This window comes from Rissa tridactyla, chromosome W (assembly GCF_028500815.1).
Source record: "Rissa tridactyla isolate bRisTri1 chromosome W, bRisTri1.patW.cur.20221130, whole genome shotgun sequence".
In the NCBI taxonomy this organism is placed as follows: Eukaryota; Metazoa; Chordata; class Aves; order Charadriiformes; family Laridae; genus Rissa; species Rissa tridactyla.
The window spans coordinates 20494792-20522574 of record NC_071496.1 but is presented as its reverse complement, the minus strand read 5'-3'; the positions used below and the strand labels follow the sequence as shown (position 1 = coordinate 20522574).

General features: G+C 44.9%; 1 protein-coding gene across 1 annotated transcript in view; it reads right to left on the bottom strand.

Moving 5' to 3' along the window:
• Nucleotides 1–27783, bottom strand: part of LOC128901901 (protein patched homolog 1-like) — a 54126-nt gene that overhangs the window by 8335 nt on the left and 18008 nt on the right. Inside the window, exons 11-13 of the mRNA XM_054184049.1 lie at nucleotides 5971–6089; nucleotides 3554–3956; nucleotides 2778–3087 (exon numbers count right to left, since the gene is read on the bottom strand). Coding sequence (XP_054040024.1) covers nucleotides 2778–3087; nucleotides 3554–3956; nucleotides 5971–6089 — 832 coding nt within the window. The remainder of the gene's footprint in view (nucleotides 1–2777; nucleotides 3088–3553; nucleotides 3957–5970; nucleotides 6090–27783) is intronic.

The following is a 27783-nucleotide window of genomic DNA, read 5'->3' as shown; positions in this document are numbered from 1 at the left end:
GAGTCCTGCACCTGGAGAGGAACAACCCCATGCACCAGCACATGCTGGGGGCCGCCCAGCTGGAAAGCAGCTTGGCAGAAAAGGCCCAGGGGCTCCTGGTGGACACCAAGTTGAACACGGGCCAGTAATGTACCCTTGCAGCAAAGAAGGGTAATATTATCCTGGGCTGCGTTAGGCAAAGTATTGCCAGCAGGTGGAGGGAGGTGATCCTTCCCCTCTACTCAGCATTGGTGAGGCCACACCTGGAACGCCATGTACAGTTCTGGGTCCCCCAGTACAAGAGAGAGATGGAGCTACTTGCAGAGAATCCAGCACAGGGCCACAAAGATGTTTAAGGGCCTGGAGTATGGACCCCATAGATGTTTAAGGGACTGGAGGTTTTTATGTATATAAAAACCTGAAGGGAAGGTGCAAAGAGCCAGGCTCTTTTCAGTGCTGCCCAGTGACAGGACCAGAGGCAATGGGCACAAACGGAAACACAGGAGGTTCCATCTGAACATAAAGAAAAATGTTTTTACTGTGAGGGTGACAGCACTGGAACAGGTTGCCCAGAGTCGTTGTGGAGTCTCCATCCTTGGAGATATTTAAAAGCCATCTGGACATGGTCCTGGGCAACTGGCTTGAGGTTGAGCAGGGGGGTTGGACCAGATGACTTCCAGAGGTCCCTTCCAATCTCAACCATTCTGTGATTCTGTGAAGCGCAGAAATACAAATCCATCCTTTCTGAATACAACTCTAACACCATTTAAATCTCTTAGAGAGTGGTTATGTGAAAGCATTTGTGCTGTCATAATAGTCATGTAAAAGATCCCTTTGGGAGTTAAGAGGAGGTTGTTGAAGAAGAATGTAGGAAAAAAGGAGAGACCTTCAAAGGACAGCTTAAGAGGAGCAGACAAGTTGCTATGCTAGACAATATTTGGGGGCAGAACTTTCAGACTAATATCAAACCGTTGACACAGGGCTAAGCAGACACACAATACCAAATATATGCAGTTGCATGCAACATTACCAATTCGTGGTTGCAAGTTACATTTTACATGACTACAGTGTGTGGAAACTTAGCTCTTTCGCTTCTTTTCCCCCCTCTGATGTATGCTACAGTTCTTACAAGTTCGATCATCCCTCAAATCCAGCTCTATTTTATATCTGTATTTCTCAGCTGGCTTAACCACTTTACACTTTTGGTCATTTTATTACTGGCCTTTTACACTGCTGAAACTGAAAGGCTGCAGAAAGAATACCAAGAAACCACTATCAGTTGTTCTTGCTTTCTGAAGGATTTCAAAATTTCAGTAATAAAAATTCCCTATAACACTTTGAAATTAATAGCAGAGTAACTGATTTAAAAGCAAACAATATTTTTATTATAAACTGTTCACACCAATGATTTCAAAAGCCCTTCAATCTGCTTTAAAGATAGCTGTAATTAATTAAACGTTTCTGGACAGAAAGATAAAAGTAACTTGTTGACCCCTTTCTGCAGAGAAATTATACAAACTAAGACAATTTTTAAAATGTTATATAGAAGAATGTAAAATTCTCCATAAGTATGTTGGATGCTGGAATGGGGGTGAGGAAGGAATTCCTACTGACTCATGTGAACAGCTGGCACCATGAAACACGAGATAAGATTACCCTTTGCAAAAACAAGCCTAATTAAAAGCCATCAGGGAATTTAAGCTATCTCGTTTACATTCAGTCAGTCACAAAAATAATGTTAACGTTTCCAGTTTAAACAAACGATTAATGTTAACTATCTTCTGTTGCATTTTCAGATAATAGAAAATGTTAACATGATTTGATACCAGGTAGCAAAATACAAGAGCCTCTGAAAAAAGAGGGGTGTTAGGCTGAAGGAACTCCAAACAGTGGAAGTTACGTGCATGTTTTCTAAGAATCATTGGCTGCATTGGCCATCTGTAAACAGTTAAGGATAAAATTTACAGTCTCAGTAGGTCAGCACACTTTATTTTTCTGTTTGCAAAAGCTTTCTGAAGATTCTTCCAACAGTGAGACAGAGGTAGAACAGAAGTATTTCTGGGCAGGATGTTTGCTGACAAGAGAGAATTGTTAAGTTTGCTGAGATGTAGCATTACTATTTATTTTAAATACAAAAGAATTATTTGCCTCGATATGAATAATTATAATATTATGCCTTTAATAAGCCCACTTTAATATAATTATCATCATACTACCTATAACACCTCCCAGTTACAGTTCAGCACAGAAAAAGTAGCACCATAGAAAGAGTGAGGATACTTGATTGGAAGTCTAGAATGTGTAGTAATCTCCCAATCCAATAAAATGCCTAAGACCCACTGAACTTTCTTTGTGCTAGCAGTCCCAGCTGAAGCCAACAGAATCACTCATGTGCTGAAAGTTAAGCCTGTGCCAAAATACATTGCTGGACCGGGACTTTTGTTCTCAAAACACTCAGCAAACATTTATCTTCCCAAGAACCTGGGCCGTTAATTATAAAGTAGAACTCCTCATTAGCCACTTAGAAATTAATGACATGAGATGACCCCTCATGGATATAATCTTTTAAAGCTCCAAAACTACTTTACTGGGGAGTAAACTTAGCCACAAAGAATTTAAGTGAGATGTTGGAGAAACAGCGAATTGATGTCCGAGTTCAGAGCAGAACCTAGACATTTTCCCTCCTGCTAGCATGCTTTAAACCATGTGACCGTATTGGAAGAGGAGAGCGTTGCTACAGTGAATAATTGCTTGCTACCGTAGAATTAAAAAGAAAAGTTCATGCAGTTCTCTCTTACCTTGCAGCCAGTCTCGAAAGTAGTGCAACCACATTTTGGGAAGCTGCTTATCCTCTTCCAACAAAATGTATGTCACATTACTGAAACTTTTGTGAAGTTCATAAAGTAAGTGCTGGACATTGGGATAGTCTGCTTTCTGTGTCACTATATACATGTTGTAGAAAGAGAAATACTCGAACTGTGCTGCAATAAAGTCGTATTCCTGAGTTTCTCGTGGCACAATGTCTGTGAGATTCAGTCCATCTCTCGCCTGGGTAGTTCCATAAAGGCTGAGCCCAAGTAAACCCAGAAAAAGAAAAATAACCACAATCTGCAACAGAAAATGGAAATGCATTTGGTTTTATGTTCCTAAAGAAATTAATAACTGGACACAGAACCAGGTTCAAAATTAATACCCATCACTGTACTTTCAAGCTTTTATATATTTATGTGCACACACACTACGAGGCCAAACTAATTTGTGTTTTAGTGAAGGGGTTCTAGATCATGAACAGGAAATTTACATGATGATGAAGACTTAGTTTCACTGTTCATGAGCTTAGGTTACTGAAAGTCACCAAACCCCTCACTGATAACTTATATTGTAAAAGTATGTCACTACAACGCTACCAAGATAAAACTTTTAAAGTATGAAATTAGGTGTAAAATTATTAAGAATTATAATTGCAAAATAATTCTATTTTTTCCTGATAATTAATACTATTGTCAGGATAATTTTCATATTGGCCAAGGCAGAAGTCTATTTTTGAAAAACAGGTAAATAGTTTTCTGAGTACCTTAGTTTTTGGTTTTAGCAGGAGTGGAGCATAATGCTTTTCTGCAAAAGATGTGAGTGTCCATTTAGTACAGGGTGGCTCAAGGCAATGCATACTGGAGTCTGAGAATTGGGAAAGCAAATCTCTTGTCGAGCTTGTGCTTTCTGGGCTCTGGCAGCTGAGATTATCTTGCATCACTGTCACTGGCTGCACAGATATTGCTGAGCAAGGCTCTGCTGTGGTGTAGTACACCTGTGCATGAGGATCGTATTCTGTGTGCAACTGCACTGTAGACTGCATCATAATCTGAGTTTCATGTGCAAAACTGTGACTGCTGTATGGGAGTGGAGGACTGTAGCAAGTATTATCGCTGTTTTCCACATATGCTTGAGACTCAATCTGAATCACTCTAGTGGCACACGGACTGCAAGAGAAGAGAAAAACATCTGTTCACATTTAGATAGGTCTTTATTTTAATCAGGCTAGATAGGATAATCTACTTCCACCTGAGACTGCTTCTACTACTATTAAATTGTTTATGTTAATTAAGCATAATGTTTTGATGAGAATTTCCTTCTGCACTTTTAGGAAATATTTCTTAGACACGGTTTAAAGTATAGGCCTCTGAGCCTGTTTCTGCACGTTTCTTGTGCCCAAGAAAGAAGGAACCAGCATTTGTCTGAAGACACTGGCATCCACTCACATCACTCTATTAATTACACACGCTAATCAGGTCAATAGCCAAGTAGTTGCACACAGTCTGAATGCATGATACGTGCGTGTGAGTTTACATCTACACAACCATGCTGAGAATTAAACTATTTAGAAGATCAAAATGTAAATGCATGACATGCTGAGTTCTTCTGTTTAGAACTATTAAAGTAACTGTTAAATAATATTTGGACCTTCTGGATAAGATCTCAGACTTTTGGGAGGCAGGTTGAAACCACTTGCCATACACTGACTGCGTGTTTTAAAATTGAAGTAAACGCGTACAAGGATTAATTCCCAGGAAGGACAGGCAACATGAAGAGATGAAATTACAGAAGCATTTTTTTGAAGCATTCCCTTTATTGTAGTCTATGCAAGAACATAATAGATACCTAGTTTATTAAAAAAATGTCATAAACAAGCCTCCTTCTGTAAATAAAAACAAATTGCTGATAGAAAACAGTATCAGAGATTTTTCACCAAGTGGAAAAATCCTACAAAAAGGAAGAAAATATTGCCTACCTAAAGAAAGCAATTCAATTAACTGAATTTCTTCATATGTACATGGGCCCAAGTTCTGATTCACATTTGGTACAACTTTAGATGGGGGAATAAATGGAAGGTCTGACCACCCTGAGAATCCTACCCTACTTCTGAGAATCAGGGCTCCAAAATTCAAGCACATTAGACCATCCAGTGAAACTATGGCTAAATCAGAAACAGAAAGCAAGAGTCCTGGCTTGTGAACAACTCCCTGTTCTGACGACTCCCTTAAAAACAAATTTAGGAAAGCATTTTCTCTCTTTGACATCGAAGTTCAAAAGATCAAACTGTGTCTGCTCCTACATGGGTGTGAAAGGCTAAGAGGACACAAGGGGTTTTCTCTACATCCTGGTTATGACATGCATGTGAGAGTACACGTACAGAAATGCAGCTTATCCTCTTCATTGCAGGCAAAAGCAAAAAATAATGTAGAAAATATGCTTTATCTCTAGGTGGCGGCTCTGCTGATGACAGTAGCTTCCTCCTAGCCTGCCCCTGCCCTCAGAGCTGTATGTGTATTAGGTAAGAGTGTGCATACTATCATTCTAAATTACTTTTGGAGCCATAACAGAAAGTTTATCAATCACTACCTTCCAATGGTATCGATCGTTCTGAATTCCTCATAGTCCTATGAAAAACTGGGCTAAAGGGAAGTAAATTTATAGTTTTTACATTATTTTTAAGGCATAAAAAGCATAAAAAAAAGCACATAGTGTTTAAGTAAGTGTATAAGTATAGTGTATAAGTAAGGCTTCTGAGTACCCTGAGTTATTTACAGTCTTCCATAAGAGACTGGAATTAAGTCTTCCAAGGTTACCCAATACCAGCACTGGACACACTGCAGTACCCCATAAAATTCTAAAAATACAGATATTACTAAAACATGGCTCTTTTACATGCTTCCAGAAAGTTGACCTCCAATGGCTAAAATGGATGTACATATGAATAAAGGAAAAAGTATGCGTGTGTGAAATGCCTTTTGACTTTTCCCCTCAGTCTGATAAAAAAACAAGGTAGCAAATGTAATTCAGTCACTAGCAATAAAACCATGACAATAACATACTGACCCTGTTGCTGTCCTGCTGCAATGAAGAACTCCCACTCCTGACAAGGGGTAGTAGCACTGATTGGTGATCACAAAAAGGATGCATCTCACATACTGTAATTCTATCACACATTCTCACCTTGTAAAACAGCAGAATATATCCAGTCTCTTGTCTTCCTGACGATAAAGATCCATGCTCAGGATAGCAGGAAAAATCAGCAAAACCATAGCAAAGTTGAATACCACCACAACTGCTGCCTAGAGATCAATCATAATAGAAGCGAAGTCATTACTAAGCTTCATTTAGGGCATTGGTTTTACAAAGCATAAAGCCTCCTTTCAGTTCTCACCTATCTACCCATTTATCATGTTTACTCATCAGACCCTTTCAAGCTTCTCCCTGAGGGAACTGGGAGGTATATTTTGTCATCCCAGTTTCATTATCATAGGCCTACTGTAGTTAATTCATTTCTTGTAATATTAATCTTCATATTATTTTAATATCTCTATACCTAGAGATGTGGTAGCACCAAGATTTTTAAAGTGGAAAAAACAGTCTCATCAATAAATTACACTTTTATATGAGATTCTGCCCTACTTAGTTTCTTAGTACAAAAAGATGGAAGCAAAAGCAAACTTGGAACTAGGACTGAAGTTCTCACATTTAAGGGATCTGAAGTAATTTAAGTACCACAATAACATCAAAGCACATTATTAAATAAGTAATGAAACAAAGGTTTAATTAAATTTTAATGAAACTGCTCTATTTAGTAAAACACTATGCATTTGATGTACTCCTGCTTGTGTTTAAAATAACTTGATTAATGAGCCAGTCTACCAAAATGAGTCTTAAATTGGAACAAGAATAGTCAAGATAATTTGCAAAGTGATTGTTATTTAAAGAAAAATAACAAACCCCCCTTCAAACCATAACCCTTTCCAACACAGAGATTCCCAGAGAATCTCTATAAAGATATGTGGTGCAGCATCTATCATTATTGTTAATGGTATTTATTTGCAATAAAACATAGCTAAGATCACTAGCCTTACAAAGGGAAAACTTGGGCACAGGTGGGTTTGGAATACAGCAGTAGAATAGTAGAGATAAAGATAAGTCATTGAGGGATTTTATTTTTTTATGTCCAAAAACTGGAAAAAAATAGTTGAGCTATCAACAGATTAAAAAAAAAAAGGAAACCCTTATATTTTACTCATTATATAATTAGTAGGCATCTCTATAGTAGCCCAGCTTCAGACTGAGGAAAGCATATAAATTATCAAGCGCCTCCACCTGTAACATCTGAAGTAAAAACCACTTGGGTTCAAACAGTCAAAAAAAGGACTAAAATTGGATTACACAAATTAAGTGCCTGACCTGATGTAAATGATCCCTCCTTTTTCCAACACAAATGGATGGCTGCTTTTGATGTTGAAAATCAGCCCTTAAAATTGGCAACTCAAAAGATGAGACATCCAAAATTCATGTTTTAAAAATGATCAACTTCTGTGACTCTAAATAATGCAATTTTGTATTTTTGTGTCTTTTATCTGTGAAAATCATAGTAACATACTGAATGATTTTTAGGGTTTTGAAGCTGTAAAGTATAAAAAAAGAATTTTTCTTGTTTGTACTTTTCTGAGAATGACAGAATTAGTTATGTATGTAAACATTTTATAGTTATTTCAATCATAAATATATTGCACACAAATGTGGTTCTTACTGATGCTTCTCTTCTGTTGTCTCCAGCCTACTTAAAGTAAAATTTTGGTCCTGCTGATTGGCTGGACGCAGAACTACTACAATAGAGTTTATCTAGTGTTTAAAGCCTAATAAGCATTTAATCATTACTTTAATCTTTGAGAGAAAAGATCATAGAATCATAGAATAGTTTGGGTTGGAAGAGACCTTTATAGATCATCTAGTCCAACCCCCCTGCAATGGGCATTAGAAGAGACCTTACTGCAAAGTAAAATTACTGAAAGAGAAATTAATCCTGTCTCTCTCAAACCAGGACGCTCTCTCAGCCTGTCCTCATAGGACTCCACCCCTCTGATTATCTTCGTGCCCCTCCTCTGGACCCCTTCCAACAGGCCCATGTCCTTCTTATGTTGGGGGCTCCAGAACCAGACGCAGTACTCCAGGTGGGGTCTCACCAGAGTGGAGGAGAGGGGGAGAATCACCTCCCTTGATCTTCTAGCCACACTTCTTTTGATGTAGCCCAGGATATGGTTGGCTTTCTGGGCTGCAAGGGCACGTTGCTGGCTTGTGTACAGCTTTTCATCCACCAGTACCCCCAAGTCCTTCTCTGCAGGGCTGCTATCAATCCCTTCATCCCCCAGCCTGTATTGATACTGGGGGTTGCCCCGACCCAGGTGCAGGATCTTGCACTTGACCTTATTGACCCTCATGAGGTTCACACAGGCCCACTTCTCAAGCTTTTCCAGGTCCCTCTGGATGGCATCCCGTCCCTCTGGCATGCCAAATGCACCACTCAGCTTGGTGTCATTTGCAAGCTTGCTGAGGGTGCACTCGATCCCACTGTCTATCTCATTGATGAAGATATTGAACAGTACTGGTCCCAATACGGACCGCAGAGGGACACCACTTGTCCGATCTCCATCTGGACATTGAGCCGTTGACCACTACTCTCTGGATGCGACCATCCAGTCAATTCCACATCCACTGAACAATCCACCCATCAAATCCATATCTCCAACTTAGAGAGAAGGATGTTGGGGGGGACCATGCCAAAGGCCTTGCAGAAGTCCATCCATAGCTCTTCCCTTGTCCACTGACGTAGTCACTCCATCACAGAAGGCCACTAGGTTGGTCTGGCAGGACTTGCCCCTGGTGAAGCCATGCTGGCTGTCTCGAATTACCTCCATGTCCTCCATGTGCCTTAGCATATCTTCTAGGAGGATCTGTTCCATGATCTTCCCAGGCACGGAGGTGAGGCTGACAGGGCGGTAGTTCCCGGGGTCCTCCTTTCTCCCCTTTTTAAAAATGGGTGCAATGCTTCCCTTTTTCCAGTCACCAGGGACTTCACCTGACTGTCATGACTTTTCAAATATCATGGAGAGTGGCTTGGCCACATCAGCCAATTCCCTCAGGAATTGCACCAGGAAAACTACGACATAGTGGCTATCACAGAAATGTGGTGGGATGCCTCACATGACTGGAGTGCCACAATCGATGGCTACAAGCTCTTCAGGAGGGACAGACAGGAAAGGAGAGGCGGAGGAGTGGCCCTGTATATTAGAGAATGCTATGAGAGCTCGGAAATCAAGGATACTGATGATGGGGTTGAGAGTGTTTGGATTAGGTTAAGGGCCGATAAAGCTGATATCGCTGTGGGAGTCTGCTATAGACCTTCCAACCAAAGCAGTGAGGTGGATAAAGCTTTCTATAAGCAGCTGGGGGAAATCTCGCGGTCACTTGCCGTTGTTCTTGTGGGGGACTTTAACCTCCTGGATATCTGCTGGGAATACAACACAGCAGAGAAGGAACAATCCAGGAGGTTCCTGGAATGTGTGGAGGATAACTTCCTCACACAGCTGGTAAGTGAGCTGACCAGGGAAGGTGCCCTCCTGGACCTGCTTCTTGTGAACAGGGAAGAACTTGTGGGGGAAGTAAAGGTTGGTGGCCGTCTAGGGCACAGTGATCATGAGATGATCGAATTTCTGATTCTTGGGGAAACAAGGAGAGAGAGGGGTTAGTAAAACTGCCACCTTAGACTTCCGGAGGGCAAATTTTGACCTGTTCAGAAGGCTGCTGGACAAAGTCCCTTGGGAGGCTGCCCTGAAAGATATAGGAGTCCAGGAAGGCTGGACATACTTCAAGAAAGAAGTCTTAAAGGCACAGGAGGAGGCTGTCCCTGTGTGCCGAAAAACAAGTAGGCGGGGAAGGAGACCGGCCTGGCTAAATAGGGACCTTTGGCTGGACCTCAAGAACAAAAGGAGAGTCTATGACCTCTGGAAGAGGGGGCAGGTCTCTCATGAAGACTATAAGGATATAGCGAAGCTATGCAGGGAGAAAATTAGGAGAGCCAAAGCGCAGCTAGAGCTCAACCTAGCTACAGCTGTTAAGGATAACAAAAAATGTTTCTATAAATTCATTAACAACAAAAGGAGGATTAGGGAAAATCTCCCTCCCTTATTGGATGCAGAGGGAAACATAGTCACAAAGGATGAGGAAAAGGCTGAGGTGCTCAATGCCTACTTTGCCTCAGTCTTTAGCAGTGGAACTAGCTGTTCCCTGGGCACCCAGCCTCGTGAGCTAGGAGACAGGGAGGGGAAGCAGAATGAGGTCATCACAAGGAAAGAGGAAGTGATCGGTGACCTGCTACACCGCTTGGATGCGCACAAGTCTATGGGACCGGATGGGTTACACCCAAGAGTGCTGAAAGAGTTGGCAGACGGGCTCGCCAAGCCACTTTCCATGATCTACCTGAAGTCATGGCTAACTGGGGAGGTCCCAATGGACTGGAGGGTAGCAAATGTAGCGCCCATCTACAAGAAAGGCAGAAAGGAGGATCCAGGAAACTATAGGCCTGTCAGTCTGACCTCGGTAGCAGGGAAGGTCATGGAGCAGATCATCTTGAGTGCCATTACAAGCCACATAATGGACAAGCAGGGGATCGGGCCTAGTCAGCATGGGTTTAGGAAAGGCAGGTCCTGCCTGACGAACCTGATCTCCTTCTATGACAAGATGACCCAATTATTGGACGAGGGAAAGGCTGTGGACACTGTCTACCTAGACTTTCGAAAAGCATTTGACGCTGTCCCCCATAGAATTCTCATGGAAAAACGGGCGGCTCATGGCCTGGATGAGCATACGATCTGCTGGATCAAGCACTGGCTGGATGGGCGGTCCCAAAGAGTGGTGGTCAAGGGAGTTAAATCCAGCTGGCGGCCGGTCACAAGTGGTGTCCCTCAGGGCTCGGTGTTGGGACCATTTCTGTTTAACATCTTTATTGATAACCTTGATAAGGACATAGAGTGCATCATCAGTAAGTTTGCAGATGACACGAAGCTAAGCGGGAGTGTTGATCTGCATGCGGATAGGGAGGCTCTACAGAGAGACTTGGATAGATTGGACCGATGGGCCAATGCTAACGGTATGAGCTTCAACAAGGCCAAGTGCCGGGTCCTGCACTTGGGCCACAACAACCCCATGCATCGCTACAGGCTTGGGGAAGTGTGGCTGGAGAGCTGCCTGGCAGAAAAGGACCTGGGGGTTCTAATTGACAAGTGGCTGAACATGAGCCAGCAGTGTGCCCAGGTGGCCAAGAGGGCCAATGGCATCCTGGCTTGTATTAGAAATAGTGTGACCAGCAGAAGGAGGGAGGTGATTGTCCCCCTGTACTCAGCACTGGTGAGGCCACACCTTGAGTATTGTGTCCAGTTCTGGGCACCTCAATACGAGAGAGATATCGAGGTGCTGGAGCGAGTGCAGAGGAGGGCAACGAAGCTGGTGAAGGGCCTGGAGAATAAATCTTATGAGGAGCGATTGAAGGAGCTGGGACTGTTTAGTTTGAGGAAGAGGAGGCTGAGGGGAGACCTCATCACTCTCTACAAGTACTTGAAAGGCCATTGTAGAGAGGTTGGTGCTGGTCTCTTCTCACAGGTAATTAGCAATAGAACAAGAGGGAATGGCTTCAAGCTGCAGCAGGGTAGGTTTAGACTGGACATTAGGAAAAAATTCTTCACAGAAAGAGTGGTTAGACACTGGAATAGGCTGCCCAGGGAGGTGGTGGAGTCACCATCCCTGGATGTGTTTAAGAGTCGTTTAGATGTGGTGTTAAGGGATATGGTGTAAGGGAGAACTTTGTAGAGTGGGGTTGATGGTTGGACTCGATGATCCCAAGGATCTTTTCCAACCTAAATGATTCTATGATTCTTTTTTAGTGGGAGAGGACTTTGCTCCCCCCGTCCCCGCCTTGCATTCCATCCACTCGAGAGGTGTGGGAAGAGAGGTTGTCAGTAAAGACGGAGGCAAAAAAGTTGCTGAGTACCTCAGCCTTCTCCTCGTCTGTTGTTACCAGTTTGCCAGTCTTGCTCATCAGCGGGAGTACACTTTCTTTAACCTTCCTTTTCTGTCTGACATACCTGTAGAAGCCCTTCTTGTTATTCTTAGCATCCCTTGCCAAGTTCAGCTCCAGTTGCACCTTGGCCTTCCTGGCCCCATCCCTACACAACCGGGCAGCGTCCCTATACTCTTCCCAGGATACCTGTCCCTGTTTCCACTGCCTGTGCATTTCCTTCTTGCCCTTTAGGTTGACCAGCAGGTCTCAACTCAGACATGCTGGTCTCTTGCCTTCCTTTCCTGATTTCTTACACCTGGGGATCGAGAGCTCTTGTACTCTATGGAAAGCGTCCTTAAAGATCTGCCAGCTCTGTTCTGCCCCCTTGTCCCTGAGGGCAGTTTCCCAGGGGGTCCTATTGACTAACTCCTTGAAGACCTGCAAGTTTGCAGTCCTGACTTTACTCTTCATCTGACCCATATCCCTCAGGACTGCGAACTCCACCAGTGCGTGATTACTGCAGTGCGGGCTGCCTCCAATCTTGATGTCACCAATGAGCTCACTTTCATTGGTGACCATCAGGTCCAGTATCGCATCTCCTCTGGTGGGGCTGTCTATTACCTGGCTTAAGAAGTTATCCTCGATGCATTATCCAGGAGTCTCCTGGATTGCCTACAGCTTGCTGTGCTACTTTTCCAGCAGATGTCGGGGTGGTTGAAATCCCCCAGCAGGATGAGAGCCTGCGAGTGCAATGTCTCCTGTAGCTGGAGTAAGAATTCTTCATCAATAGGATCCCCTTGATCGGGCGGCCCATAGTAGAAACCAACCACAAGGTTCCCTTTGTTGATGCGGTCTCTAATTCTTACCCATAAGCTTTCAACCTACTTGTGGCTATTCTTCAGAGACAGCTCTTCACAATCCATCCATTTCTTGATGTAGAGGGCAACGCCTCCACCCCTCCTTCTTCACCTGTCCCTTCTGAATAGCCTGTAGCCATCGATAGCTGCACTCCAGTCACGGGATTCATCCCACCAGGTTTCAGTAATGGCAACTAGGTTGTAGCTTTCTAGCAGCACGGCGGCTTCCAGCTTCTCCTGTTTCTTGCCCATACTGCGTGCATTGGTGTAGAGGCACTTCATCTGGGCTGTCAGCTGTGTCACCTTCTTAGAGGAACACCCCTTAATTCCTTTGAGGTATTTTACTGGTATTTCCCTGTTCCTATTACCTCAGGAGCTCCTGTCTCATCTCAGTAAGACTTCAAGTGTGCTGCAGTATAGCCAGTACATCTCAGAGCAACAGGCTGAGGGCCCTTGCTAGCACTCCGTCCCTCTAACCTCGGTGTGTCATCCCTTGGCTTGTCACGGGCAAGCCTGATATTACCCCCCTCACCCTTTAAGTCTAGTTGAAAGCTCTGTCAATGAGCCCCACTAGCTCATGAGCAAAGACCCTCTTTCCCCTTTCAGAAAGGTGAATCCCATCTGACGCCAGCAGGCCTGGTGCTTTGTAGGACATCCCATTATCGAAAAACCCAAAACTGTGACACCAGCCACGGAGTTATGTATTAATGGACTGGGCCCATCTTTTTCTTCCATTGCCACTGCCCACATTTGGAAGGAGAGAGGAAAAAATAACCTGTGCTTCAAATTCCCTTACCAACCATACCAAGGCCCTGAAGTCTATTTTGATTGCCTTCGGACTATGCATTGTGGCTTCAGGGAACTGGCAGATGAAGTTGCTAAGCTTCTTTCCATTATATTTGAGAAGTCGTGGCAGTCTGGGGAAGTTCCCACTGACTGGAAAAGGGGAAACATAACGCCCATTTTCAAAAAGGGAAAAAAGGAAGACCCAGGGAACTACAGGCTTGTCAGTCTCACCTCTATGGTCGGCAAGATCATGGAGCAGATCCTCCTGGAAACTCTGCTAAGGCACACAGAAAATAAGGAGGTGATTGGTGACAGCCAACATGGCTTCACTAAGGGCAAATCATGCCTGACAAATTTGGTGGCCTTCTACGACTATGTTACAGCGTTGGTGGATAAAGGAAGAGCAACTAACATCATCTACCTGGACTTGTGCAAAGCATTTGACACTGTCCTGCATGACATCCTTGTCTAAATTGGAGAGACATAGATTTGACAGATGGACCATTCAGTGGATAAGGAATTGGCTGGATTGCCGCACTCAAAGGATTGTGGTCAACGGCTCGATGTCCAAGTGGCGACCAGTGATGAGTGGCATTCCTCAGGGATCAGTATGGGGACCAGTGCTGTTGGCAACATGGACAGTGGGATTGAGTGCACCCTCAGCAAGTTTGCCAATGACACCAAGCTGTGTGGTGCAGTTGACACACTGGAGGGAAGGGATGCCAATCCAGAGGGACCTTGACAGGCTTGAGAGGTGGGCCTGTGCAAACATCATGAAGTTCAACCAGGTCAAGTGCAAGGTCCTGCACCTGGGTCAGAGCAATCAAGCACAAATACAGGCTGGGTGGAGAATGGTTTGAGAGCAGCCCTGAGGAGAAGGACTTGGGGATGTTGGTGGACGAGAAGCTCAACATGAGCAAGCAATGTGCGCTCACAGCCCAGAAAGCCAACTGCATTCTGGGCTGCATCAAAAGAAGCATTGCCAGCAGGTCGAGGGAGGTGATTCTGCCCCTCTACTCTGCTCTCGTGAGACCCCACCTGGAGTACTGCCTCTGGTTCTGGAGTCCCCAACATAAGAAGGACACGGACCTGTTGGAACGGGTCCAGAGGAGGGCCACGAAGATGATCAGAGGGCTGGACCACCTCTCCTATGAGGACAGGCTGAGAGAGTTGGGGCTGTTCAGCCTGGAAAAGAGGAGACTCCAGGGAGACCTTATAGCAGCCTTCCAGTACCTAAAGGGGGCCTACAGGAAAGCTGGGGAGGGACTCTTTATCAGGGCCTGTAGTGATAGGACGAGAGGTAACAGTTTCAAACTGAAAGAGGGTAGATTTAGATTAGAAATTAGTAAGAAATTCTTTACTCTGAGAGTGGTGAGACACTGGAACAGGTTGCCCAGGGAAGTTGTCAATGCCCCATCCCTGGAAGCGTTCAAGACCAGGCTGGATGGGGCTTTGAGCAACCTGGTCTAGTGGGAGGTGTCCCTGCCCATGGCAGGGGGGTTGGAACTAGATGATCTTTAAGGTCCCTTCCAGCCCAAACCATTCTAGGATTCATCACCACCCACATGGAAGAGCAGTGGGTAATAGTTCGAGGGCCATACCAGGCTATGAAGTTTCCTAGTGATGTCCTTAACCTGGGCCCCAGGGAGGCAGCAGACTTCCCTAAGAGAAAGGTCTGTCCAGCATATTGGACCTTCTGTTCCCCTCAGAAAGGAGCCGCCTACAACTATAACATGTCTTTTCTTCCTCGTGGAGGTGGTCATGATACGTGGGGTAGGCCTTTCTGACCCTGGCAACACCTCTGGTGTTGATGGACTATAATCCACATCATCCATTGACTGGCCTTCCACATCCAGAGCCTCATACCTGTTGTACAGTGGCACCTGGGAAGGCGAGGTGGGCAAGGAGGGTGTTTGCCGTCTGCCCCGAGCGCAGACTTGCCTCCATTCATGTCTTTCCTTTAAGCTACTGCCTTCAGCCTGGCAGGGGGAGGATACAGGATCCCCTTGATCTTGTTTTTTTTCTAGAGGCTGTTCCCGTTTCTGCTTTAGGGAGGGCAGAGCATGGTTCCACCAGTCTATCTCTTTCTCAAGCTCCTTAACTTTTTTGCTTGGGAGGTAGATTGAGGTGGACGGGGGGTGGTCCCAGAGCCAGAGCCAGGGAAACCAGAGGAAGAGCAGAGAGCCTCGCCAGGAGTCCGAAGCTCTCAAGAGCAAGGCTGACGTGGCTTGGGCATTGCCAGGAGCAACTGCAGGAGATTTAAACAGCCCTAGGGAGTGCTAGTGACCAGAAGTGCTGCAAACAGGAGGGGCAAACAGAGCATGGCACATCATCCAGGGCATGGCACAGCAGTTTGTGTGGTAGTTCGCATGGAAGGGTGTGCAGGAAGGGAGCTGAAAGCTCTGCCAGCTAAACCAGGGAGCGATGGTATCTACCCAGCAGAAAGCCACGGCTTCTCTAAGCTCTGCACCCATCACAACTGATGCAGTTTCCCAGACAGAGCTCCAGTGGGAACATGCAGCCACCCAGGTGTCAGGCTGCAGGGTGTGCCCTGCTCTTACACTGGTACAGGATGGCAGCAGTGAGCACACCTGTGGGAGGTGCGCCCAGGTAGAGGAACTCCTCCGCTTAGTAACAGAGCTCCAGGACGAGGTGAGTAAGTTGAGGAGCATCAGGGAGTGTGAGAGAGAGACTGACCACTGGACTCACATCCTACCTTCTCTGAGACAGGCCCAAAAGGAAGACAAGGTACATAATATGTCTCTGGTGAGATGCATAATATGTCTCTGGTGACAAGATACATAATATGTCTCTCTGGTGAGACCCCACCTGGAGTACTGCATCCAGCTCTGGAGTCCTCAGCACAAGAAGGACATGGACCTGTTGGAACGGGTCCAGCAGAGGGCCACGAAGATGATCAGAGGGCTGGAGCACCTCTCCTATGAGGACAGGCTGAGAGAGTTGGGGCTGTTCAGCCTGGAGAAGAGAAGGCTCCGGGGAGACCTTATAGCAGCCTTCCAATACCTGAAGGAGACCTACAGGAAAGATGGGGAGGGACTCTTTATCAGGGAGTGTAATGATAGGATGAGGGGTAACATTTTTAAACTGAAAGAGGGTAGATTTAGACTGGATATCAGGAAAAATTTCTTTACTGTAAGGGTAGTGAGGCACTGGCCCAGGTTGCCCGGGGAAGTTGTCAATGCCCCATCCCTGGAAGTGTTCAAGACCAGGCTGGATGAGGCTTTGAGCAGCCTGGTCTAGTGGGAGGTGTCCCTGTCCATGGCAGGGAGGTTGGAACTAGATGATCTTTAAGGTCCCTTCCAACCCAAACCATTCTGTGATTCTGTGATAATACAGAGGATTCCCTACCTTCTCTCCACCTGACTGAACATAGTAACCTCAGGGATAGGGGGCAATGACGACAAGTTCCTGCCCGACGCAGCAGGCGCATCTCCTCAGCAACAACCCCACCTTCCCAGGTGCCCTTGCATAACAGATATGAGGCTCTGCAAGTGGAACCTAACAGTAACAAGGACAATGGTTCGTCTAGCTTGGAAGTGTCACTGAGGTTAAGTTGGCCTACACCCTGCATCAAAACTACTCCCACAAAGAAAAAAAGATGGGTCATTGTCATAGGTGACTCTCTCCTGAAGGGAACAGAAGGCCCGATGTGCAGACAAGACCCACTTCGTAGGGAAGTCTCTGCCTCCCTGCGGCCCAGGTTAAAGCTGGGGTGAGAAAACTCCCCACCCTGGTATGGCCCTAGGATTAATCATCCATTATTGATTTTTTAGGTAGGCAGCGATGAAGTCACAAGAAGAAATCCAAGGGCAATCAAGAGAGACTTCAGGGCCTTGGAATGACTGGTTAAGGGATCGGGAGCACAAGTAGTGCTCTATCCCTCCAGTTGCAGGGAATGATGAGGGAAGAAACAGGAAGATCCAACAGATCAATACCTGGCTCTGAGCCTGGTGTCAGCAGCAGGACTTTGGGTTTTTTGATCATGGGTTGGTTTACATGACACCAGGCCTGTGGGTGACAGATGGGGTACACCTGTCTCAAAGGGGGAAAAAGATTTTTGCACAGGAGTTGGCAGGGCTCATCGAAAGAGCTTTAAACTAGGTTTGAAGGGGGAAAGGGATAAAACCAGGCTCACTAGAGACAAGCCTGGGGGTGGCACATCAATATTTGTGGGACAGCGTGCTAGCGAGGTTGTTCAGTCTGCCATCCTGCCATCCCAGTGGAGGTAGGGGATGGAGTGTCATGCGATAGCAAAGACACAAGGGATATTGATGGGCTAGAAATCACGTAAGCGCCTGGGAATGGTCAGGTAGGAATTATGGCTTCTCCCCCCAAAAAGGTGGTGGGATCAATAGCCCAACTGAAGTGCAAATACACCAATGCATGCAGCATGGGCAATAAACAGGAGGAGCTGGAAGCCATTGTGCAGCAGGAAAACTATGATATAGTTGCCATCACAGAAACATGGTGGGATGCTATGCACAACTAGAGTGCTGCATTGGATCGCTATAAACTCTTCAGAAGGGATAGGCCAGGTAGGAGAGGTGGTGGGGTGGCTCTGTATGTTAGGGAGTGTTTTGATTGTCTAGAGCTTAATGCTGGTGATGATAGGGTTGAGTGTTTATGGGTAAGAATCAGGGGAAAGGCCAATAAGGCAGATATCATGGTGGGAGTCTGTTATAGACCATCCAACCAGGATTGAGAGGCAGACAAAATATTCTGTAAGCAGATGGGAGAAATCTCACAGTCACTACTGCTTGTTCTCATAGGGGACTTCAACTTACCAGATGTCTGCTGGAAATACAATACAGCAGTGAGGAAACAGTGTAGGAGGTTCCTGGAGTGTGTGGAAGATAACTTCTTGACACAACTGGTGAGCAAGCCAACTAGGGAAGACACCCTGCTAGACCTGTTGTTTACATACAGAGAAGGACATGTGGGTGATGTGAAGGTTGGAGGCCATCTTGGGCATAGCGATCATGAAATGAAAGAGTTTTCAAGTCTTGGAGAAGTAAGGAGTGGGGTTAGAAGAACTGCTAGTTTAGACTTCCGGAGGGCATACTCTGGCCTGTTTAGGGGACTGGTTGACAGAGTCCCTTGGGAGGCAGTCCTGAAGGGCAAAGGAGTCCATGAAGGCTGGACATTCTTCAAGAAGGAAATATTAAAGGCACAGGAGCTGGCCATCCCCATGTGCTGTAAGATAAGCTGGCAGGGAAGAAGACTGGCCTGGCTGAACAGAGAGCTTTGGCTGGAACTCAGGAAGAAAAGGAAAGATTATGGCCTATGGAAGAAGGGGCAGGCCACTCAGGAAGACTACAGAAATTTTGTGAGGCTAGGCAGGGAGAAAATTAGAAGGGCTGAAGCCCAACTAGAAATTAATATGGCTACTGCCGTAAAAGACAATAACAAATGTTTCTATAAATATATTAAAAAGAAAAGGAGGAATAAGGAGAATCTTCATCCTTTATTGCATGCGGGGGGAAACATAGTGGCCAAGGATGAGGAAAAGGCTGAGGTACTTAATGCCTTCTTTGCCTCAGTCTTTAATAGTAAGACCAGTTGTTCTCTGGGTACCCAGCCCCCTGAGCTGGATGACAGGAATGGGGAGCAGAATGAAGCCCCCATAATCCAAGAGGAAATGGTTAGCGAGCTACTACACAACTTAGACGCACACAAATCTATGGGGCTGGATGGGATCAACTCAAGGGTTACTGAGGGAGCTGAACATGAGCTAACAGTGTGCCCAGGTGGCCAAGAAGGCCAATAACATCCTGGCTTGTATTAGAAATAGTGTGGCCATCAGGACTAGGGAAGTGATCGTCCCCCTTTACTCGGCACTGGTGAGGCCCCACCTCAAATTCTGTGTTCAGTTTTGGGCCCCTCACTACAAGAAAGACATTGAGGTACTGGTGCGAGTCCAAAGAAGAGCAACAAAGCTGGTGAAGGGTCTAGAGCACAAGTCTTATGAGGAGCAACTGAGGGAGCTGGGGTTGCTTAGCCTGGAGAAAAGGAGCCTGAGGGGAGCCCTTATCACTCTCTACAACTACCTGAAAGGAGGTTGTAGAGAGGTGGGGGTTGGTCTCTTCTCCCAAGTAACAGGCGATAGGACAAGAGGCAATGGCCTCAAGTTGCCCCAGGGGAGGTTTGGATTAGATATTAGGAAAAATGTCTTCACCAAAAGGGTTATTAAGCATTGGAACAGGCTGCCCAGGGAAGTGGTTGAGTCACCATCCTTGGAGGTATTTAAAAGACGAGTAGATGCGGTGCTTAGGGACATGGTTTAGTGGTAACTTGGCAGTGCTAGGTTAATGGTTGGACTTGATGATCTTAAAGGTCTCTTCCAACCAAAAGAATTCTATGATTCTATGATTCTGCTTCCTCTCGTAGCTCTGCCACCAGGCTGAGCAGATCGTCCACCTGGTCACACTTCACACAGGTGTTCTCACTACTGCCATCTGTTACCAGTGATCCCAGATCTGACACTCCCTGCAGCCTGAGACCTGGATGTCTGCATGTGTTTGTGGGATCTCTGTCTGGATTGCCACATCCATTCTGGTGAGTGCAGAGGACATGGCTTTCCGCTGGGTGGATACCATAGCTAAGCTCCTTCCGAGAGGGTGACAACCACCAATTTAACTCACCTCGAGCTGGTAGTGTGACAATGCCCTTCCTGCGCGCCAACTGCCGTGCCAAGTGCTGCGCTGTGCCCTGGCTAATGTGCCATGCTCTGTTTGCAGCGCTCCTGGTCACTCGCTCTCCCTAGGCTACTTTTTATTGTTGAGGTTGCTCTGGCAATGCCCTTGCCTCATCAGCGTCTCCCACGAGAGCTGCTGGCTCATGGCAGGTGTCTCCACTGCCCTGGCCTTTGCCTGCCTCAGGAAAACCCACAGCGTACCGAGGTCCCATGATCATTTTCTGATTTATGAATATCAACGCAGAAAGGTATGTAAGGTCATAGACAAGACTTCAAAATTAAGTGATTTCCTTTTGATCCTCGCTAGAAGAGACTGAATCTGTCAGGAAAACAAATGGCTGCTGTTGCAAGGTGTTTGTTGCACCTTGTTCATACAACTGCTCTCTTATTGCTGCTAAAACAGTGAAAATTGAATCACCCATAAATCATGAGTAATTGTGTCTAACCAACAGCTTCCATCAAGGATCAGCTATGAATTGCTGAGATTTGGAAAAATCAGCTGAGACCTGGTCTAAGAATTCTTATACCTCTCAGCATTCCTGAAAAACTAACTGAAGTCCTCTACTTCTGCTCACTTCCTGCCTAATCAGTTCCTAATCAGTTCTAAACACTTCCTGCCTTATCAGTTCTTTGTAGACCCCAGTGACCTTGAATCCCAAATACCGCTAAACCCCAAAACTAATACTTAAATGCATGGCTGGTGTTGATGTACTGATCCTGCAAGTCAATTATTTCTAAACAAGCCTCTATATCCTGACTATTTTGATGGATTCCTATAGCTTAACACCACACTTCCTATATATATTATACTTTCTCTCACTCACCCTCCACCCCAACATCTCAAAGACATAACATTTCAGTTTTCACAATTAAATACAGAAAATATTGTTTGTATATCAATTCAAATTTGTTGTCTCATCATAAAACACCCCATGAACTGACAAGGTGCAGTGTGCCTTCCAGTTCCTGATGTACATCCCCAACTCCAGGGGAACTTGGAAGCGAGCGAGAGAAGGAAAGGAGAAGTGGTTTGAGATTCAGATTAGCAAGGAGGGAAGGAAAAACTGTTTAGGAGTGACTGAATCTCTGACCTGATGCATCAGCCACCACCTTCTCTCCCCAGTACTATTTAGAAGTCTGGTGGCTGGGGACGGGAACATATGAAAAAATGTGATTTTAATCTTGGCAATATCTGCAATATGTAATGGTGACATTGATTAGAAAAGCACCAGCAAAAGTCTGTGGTAGTAGATCTCCCAATGTACAAGCAATCTGCTGGCAGCAGCTGAACTAAAAGCAAGCAGAGGATTTTTGTGAACAGGCAGAGGCATCTGCTTTCACACTTTCAGAGAGGAACAGTCAAATGGGAGAGGAAAGGACCTCGGGCCTTTTCCTTGAAAAATCAATAAAGGTAAGATTAGTACCAGAGTGGGAAAAAACATGGGGCTTTCTCAAAGGTGTTAACTGAAGTTCAGTGAAATGAGAACATCAGAGAGAAGTAAAAAAAATAAATCCATTAAGCAGACAAAACTTGATCACTTTCTGAGAAACATGCTCTAATTTTGCATTTTTTTAATAATGCACAGCCTAAAATATTATTGCCGTTGCTGCAACTGTTAACTGAAACAGAAGACTGACAGTCTGTGCTGAAGGCAGCAAGGAAGAAGCGAGCCAGGATGACAGACTGGGGCCCTGACAAAGGTATGTGCTGCTATTTGCCATTCCTGGCAGCCCACCCAAGGAGAATGGGTGTGCTGTACAGCCAGAGGTGCTGAACAGATGAGGAGGTCTGTCAGGGAAACTTCCACCCTATGCTGCCTATCTGCAGCTCCCTCCTGACAACATACAGACTCAGAATTTCACTGCCTCTTCTCCTTAGGCTTTATTTTTGCTTGTTAAATTCTAATATCAGAAATAGGGAAAGCTAAAAGACTTGGGTAAGAGGAAGGGGACAAACTGCTTCAGCAGAGTACGATAATGAGTGAGCTTAAAAACTTATATTCTTTCTCCCCCCAAACCTACCACCACCACCTGGTAATCACTTTTATATTTAGGAAAAAAAGTTATCATTCCTACTGTGAGGAAAAAAAGTTACTGCTAAAACTTATTGGGCAAAGTTCCACCCTTATTCATTAGTGAGTCTATACCATTCCTCTGCTGTTAGGGGAGGAAATTTCTGGTGCAAGCAAGAAGTTAGGTGAATGTTTATGAAGCTCTATCTTCTCTTTGAAGGGCAGAATTTATTCCATAAGGGTGTCTGAATATTCTGTCTGAGGAAAGAATTCAGCCCAGTGGTACTTATACTTTGCCATGCCTCCTTCATTTATACTCAAAAGAAAATGCTATATTTAAGACATTCCTACAGCAAACTTCAAAAACTTTCAGGGGATTTCTTAGACAACCCCCCTTGTTTTTAAGAAATGCAACACATCTGAAAACTCAGGACCTACTCCTTCAAAGTTCTGACCACTCTCTTAACAGGTGATTCTTGTGACTGAACACTTGGGATACGTTCAGCATGTCAAAACCTAAAGCTCCTTGAATAAGGGGCTAATAAAATCAGCTAATGTTAAAAAAAATGCAAACAGCTAAAAAGCTAAAATAGTCCTTATCCCCATAAGGGAATTAATTAAAAAAAACAAACCACAACTCACTTAAAGAAATGGAAAATGGTGACTTTTAAACTCAGCAAGAGCTAACCCACTTTGTTGAGTTAACCCTAGCCAATACCTATGACAGCAGCAAACTTGCAGTGTTTAAGTTACATAAAGTACCTGAACAACTCACAGGTATCAATGAACTGTATTAGCTGACGGAACAGAAGCGGAAAAAAGAAAGCACTGATATGCAAAACATTATTTTCTAAGTAAAAGTTTGGCTTCCACATGCAAGGCTACTCTGGAAACCATTTAATTTCCCTAGCAGGTAGGTTATTTTACAGATAATGGTCCTCAAATGTTATGGAAACTTTGACAGTTATCTTTTAATATCTTAAGGAAAGCAAATGAAGAGCAAAATAAGGTCAAGAACAATCGTTTTTTAAGCCTATCTGATAAAAATTCACTATCTAGATGAGAAGGCAATGTCTGTGAAAAGTAAACTGCAGTATTTCATTGCTTTCTAAGTTTTGCTAGAAAGCTATCAAAGATGACAAAGAATTCTTGTTTAAACAAGCCTGAGTAAGAGGGAGAGGGAGGAAGAAGACTGTGAATAAAGAAATCCATATATACATGTGGCAGATCTACGAGCAGAGGCCTGTGTACGGCCAAGGACACAGTGAGCAGAGCACACAGAAACAGAAACGCAGATATCGATACGGATGGAACGAAGAGGAACTGGTTCAATATAAACATGGAACAAGAAAACAGCTTCACGTGCTTATCTTGGTGGGAACTGAATAAGGCGGCCGGGTTAGTGATCTGAAATATGTGTTTACTTGCCTAGCAGGTGCATGGAAAGTTTTAGAGCTCGGGTATAAAAGCTGAGGCCTGAGAAGCAATAAACGATTTCGTGCTTATCACAAATGGAGTCCGTGACTAATTGCCACAAATGGTGCCCCGTGTGAGGCAGAGTGATTATCCAGGCTAACGATGTCTGACTGGTGGCAAGCCCCACAGAACTGAAGTGCTGCTGAAAGGAAGCAGGAGCCAGCTTCAATTATCTCGTCAAGAGAGGTGAGCTGTGGGGAACGATGGGGAGTAACGTATCGGTGTTACTAGGTGCTAGGTGCTAGGGCTAATGGAGGGACTCTTGCGGAAACATCATGTAGATATGAGCCTCCAGACCTTAAAAAAGATACTGAAATGGGTCTCCGTTAATTGCGATGGTGTCGATGCAATCACTATTTTTAGTATAAAAACGTGGGACGCAGCAGGGGTTAAATTTTGGCACAGAGCCATGAAGGCGGACAAGGTTGCCGCTGAATTATTAACCCCTTGGCGACAAATTCTAGAGATGATACGGAAACAGGAGGACATCAGACAAGCTGCAAGCAATAACGATGCTGCACCATCTGGGGCAACCGCCGCACCTCCTAATTTTAAAGCAGACGATTGCCCCCCGGTCTTGCCGAGATCAGAACAAGCCGAAGGGAAAGGAGGCACTCAAGTTCACTCTACCCTATTCTGTACTATCCCTGAGGATGATCCTGGGAACCCCTTTGATCCTGGTCCAATAAATCCAGAGACTGAACCTGATTTATATCCACCTTTAACCCCAATTAAAGCTATGGCTGCATCTGCTCCAACTGCAGAGGAGATTTTACAGCAACAGCGATGAAAGTCATTATCGCGCTCCTCCATTCTTAACCCTCCTCCATTTGCGCCAGGTATCACGTCTGTTCCTCCTTATCAACTGCTTATATGTGCGCAGCCAGAATCCGGGTATTGCAGTGTGTTGTCAGAATGTCAGCAGAGAAGGACAGAGCCGCTTCGCTCCTGCCACTGCCCGCCTCAGCCCCTCCCCTCCCCAGTCGTCTCCCTGAGATAGAAGTGCTGGTTTTGTATGTCTGCTGTGTAAGTGTGTGTGTGGGTGCCAGCTTATACCTGCTGATCAGCATGTGTGCTACTGTTTGCTTCTTGTTGTGTGCAGTGTCGTTAGGTGACTCCACTTGAGCAGGTGTTCTGCCCGGTGTGGTGCTGTTCTCGTACGCGACTAGGGCTGACACTCCGTCAAGTGAAGAAGTTTGTATATACACAATGTTTAGACGTAAGGCGAGCGCGCCCCAGGTAGATACACCAGGATGGGCTGTCGAACCGATGGAAGTCCTGAAATATTGGGGGAGTTTTCACCAGCCGACACGTTTACGCTCTCGGGAATGGCTCGTCCGTGCAGGGCGTATCGCTGGTTGTTTCTTGTTTGTCTATAAGACCATGGTTGATTGGGAAAAGGAGTTGAGCCAAAATCTATAGGATGCTGTGTAGGAAAATGAGAAACTTAAGGAAAAATGAGAACCTGAGCTCTTGTTGCAAAGGCAGACTTTTATGTCAGTCGTAAGTGATGGGGAAAAAAAAAAAGAAAGAAAACAAAAAAAGAAACCAAACAGGAACAATTAGATGGGAAATGTGCCACGTTAGCACAAAAGTATGCCATAAGCATTACGAGAAAGCATCAGAAAAAGAGAAATAGGACACCTGATTCAAAGCAGTACCATAGAGATATGGTTTTGGTTTTTTCCTATATGTGTATATGTTATTGCATGCCTTGGTAAATTACTCTGTGTTATACCCCGCGAGACTAAATGAACCCCAGCAGAAGCGGTCTCTTGAGCAAGGGGGTGGAATATGGGAAAGCAACGGAAGATGAGTGAGGAGGATTGTAAATACACTCAAGGGACTCGCACCTGGGTGCTGGAAAACACATATATCACACCAATTGTTATTCAGCCTCGGGTGCTGGCAAGAAAAACATTTGGATGACATAAGCCTGTAATGGACTCACAGACACCTTATCCAGCTGCTTGAGAATCTTGGCCTGTTGTGGAAGAAGATCAAAGCACAGTACCAGCAAGAACAGGGAGTCCGCATGCGCTCTTGCTAACAAGGACTCTTTTGCTGCCAAGGATTCGTGATAACAAGGACTCTCTTGCTGCCAAGGATAAGTTTAGTAATGCTACTAGTACTGCTATTTCTGAGTTATTGCTAGATGTAGATAGTATTCGATATGCGATGTTGCAAAACAGAGCTGCTACTGATTTTTTGCTTTCAGCTCACAGACATGGTTGTCAAGATTTTAAAGGACTGTGTTGTATGAATCTAAGTGAGCACTCCAAATCCATCCATGCCCAGTTGCAGGAACTGCACCGACCGAACCAGCAACTTGTGGAGACCACTGGGTGAAATCTCTTTGCTGGATGGACTTGGGGGTGAGGTTGGTTGAAGCAAATTATACTCATTGCCTGTGTGGAAGGAATTTGTCTGTTATGTTTAGTATGCTGTTTGCCGTGTTTAATAAGCATTATACAATCAGTTGTAGATGCCGCTTTGCATCATACCCTTGTTCGAGTTGTAGAACATTGTCGTGTCCCAACTACGGACCACAGGGTGGCATGTGTAAGGGATAATAGCGGATGGTCCGAGTGAGACACAATGGAAAATGACTAGTTGAACCAAACCCAGTATACATGCCGAGAAAAAGGGACTCAGTACTGTTGCTGCAAAAACTGTGTGTGTATCCATGAGAACCTGACCTTCACAGAAGAAGATAACAAGAAGGGATTACAACAATGTAGTCATGTATCAGACAGCCGCTGTTAGCAAAGCTGGATCATGAGTCTGGTGAGACTCACTGCATGCGCTGGCCATGCATTCAGCTACTCTGGCCTGTACTTTTCCACTCAATCCAGTGCAGGATATAAGGGGGCTGTCTTGGGTCAGAGAGAGGGAGAGAGACATGAGCGCACTTTGAAGATACAGGGGATGCCCTGGAGCCTGTGTCTGCTCTCCCCCTCCCCCCGTAGGTTCCACATTCATTAAGCCCAACAGCTCAGAAGGCATTACAGCACGTTGCAGATAAGGTATAGTCTACTACTTCTACAAGATGCATTGAACACCTTCCAACAAGAATTTCAACCTTACGCCCTGATAGGACAGTGGGATGATGCACTCGCAAAGAGCCTGACTGCATTAGAGTGGGTATTTTTGCCACATACCTTTTCAAAATCAGTAACTGTGATGATTGAAATGTTACTGCGATTGTTTTTCCAGGGTCGTTTGTGCTGTCACCAGCTTTCTGGAATGGATCCAAGCCACATACATGTCCCCGTCAAAAAGGATGACCTTGACCCTTGGTTATCACAAAGTCTTAACCTAGAAATTGCCTTAGTAGATTATATTGGGCAAAGAAATTATTCTTTCCCCTGGCACAGACTGTTACAGTCACTTTCACAAATTCCTTTACAGCCGTGCATCCTGCTAGCACCAAAGCCTCTTGCTGGCGCCCGTATGGTGTTTGTAGATGGTTCAGGGACACAGTAAAGGCTTTTGACTTATTTCAACAGGAACCGTTAAATGTAGTGGCAGACTCTCAATATGTTACTGGCATTGTTCAAAGACTTGAAGGAGCATTTATAAAACAAGTAGAGAACCAATTGTTATTTAGTCTCTTACTGCAATTAATGTTGCTTTTATGAAAAAGACAGTTTCCTTATTTTATTGTCCACATACGCTCTCATAGCTGTTTACTTGGTCCTTTAACTGAGGGAAACACAGTTGCAGATTATCACACTGTTGGTAACAACTCCGAACATTATGCAGCAAGCTAAAACGTTGCATGATGTTTTTCATCAAAATGCGAAGGCATTGAGGAAGCAATTTTCTTTAACACAACAACAAGCACACCATATTGTGCGAACTTGTGCCAATTGTCAGCAGCTGGCTCCTCTGCCATCATTTGCGGGGGTTAACCCACGAGGGCTTATACCTGATGATCTTTGGCAATCCAATGTTACGCACATTATGGAATTTGGACATTTGCACTATGTACATATTTCAGTTGATTTGTTGATTTGTTTTCTCACTTTGTTGTAGCTACTGCTCATACAGGAGAGAAGGCTTGTGATGTTATTCGACATT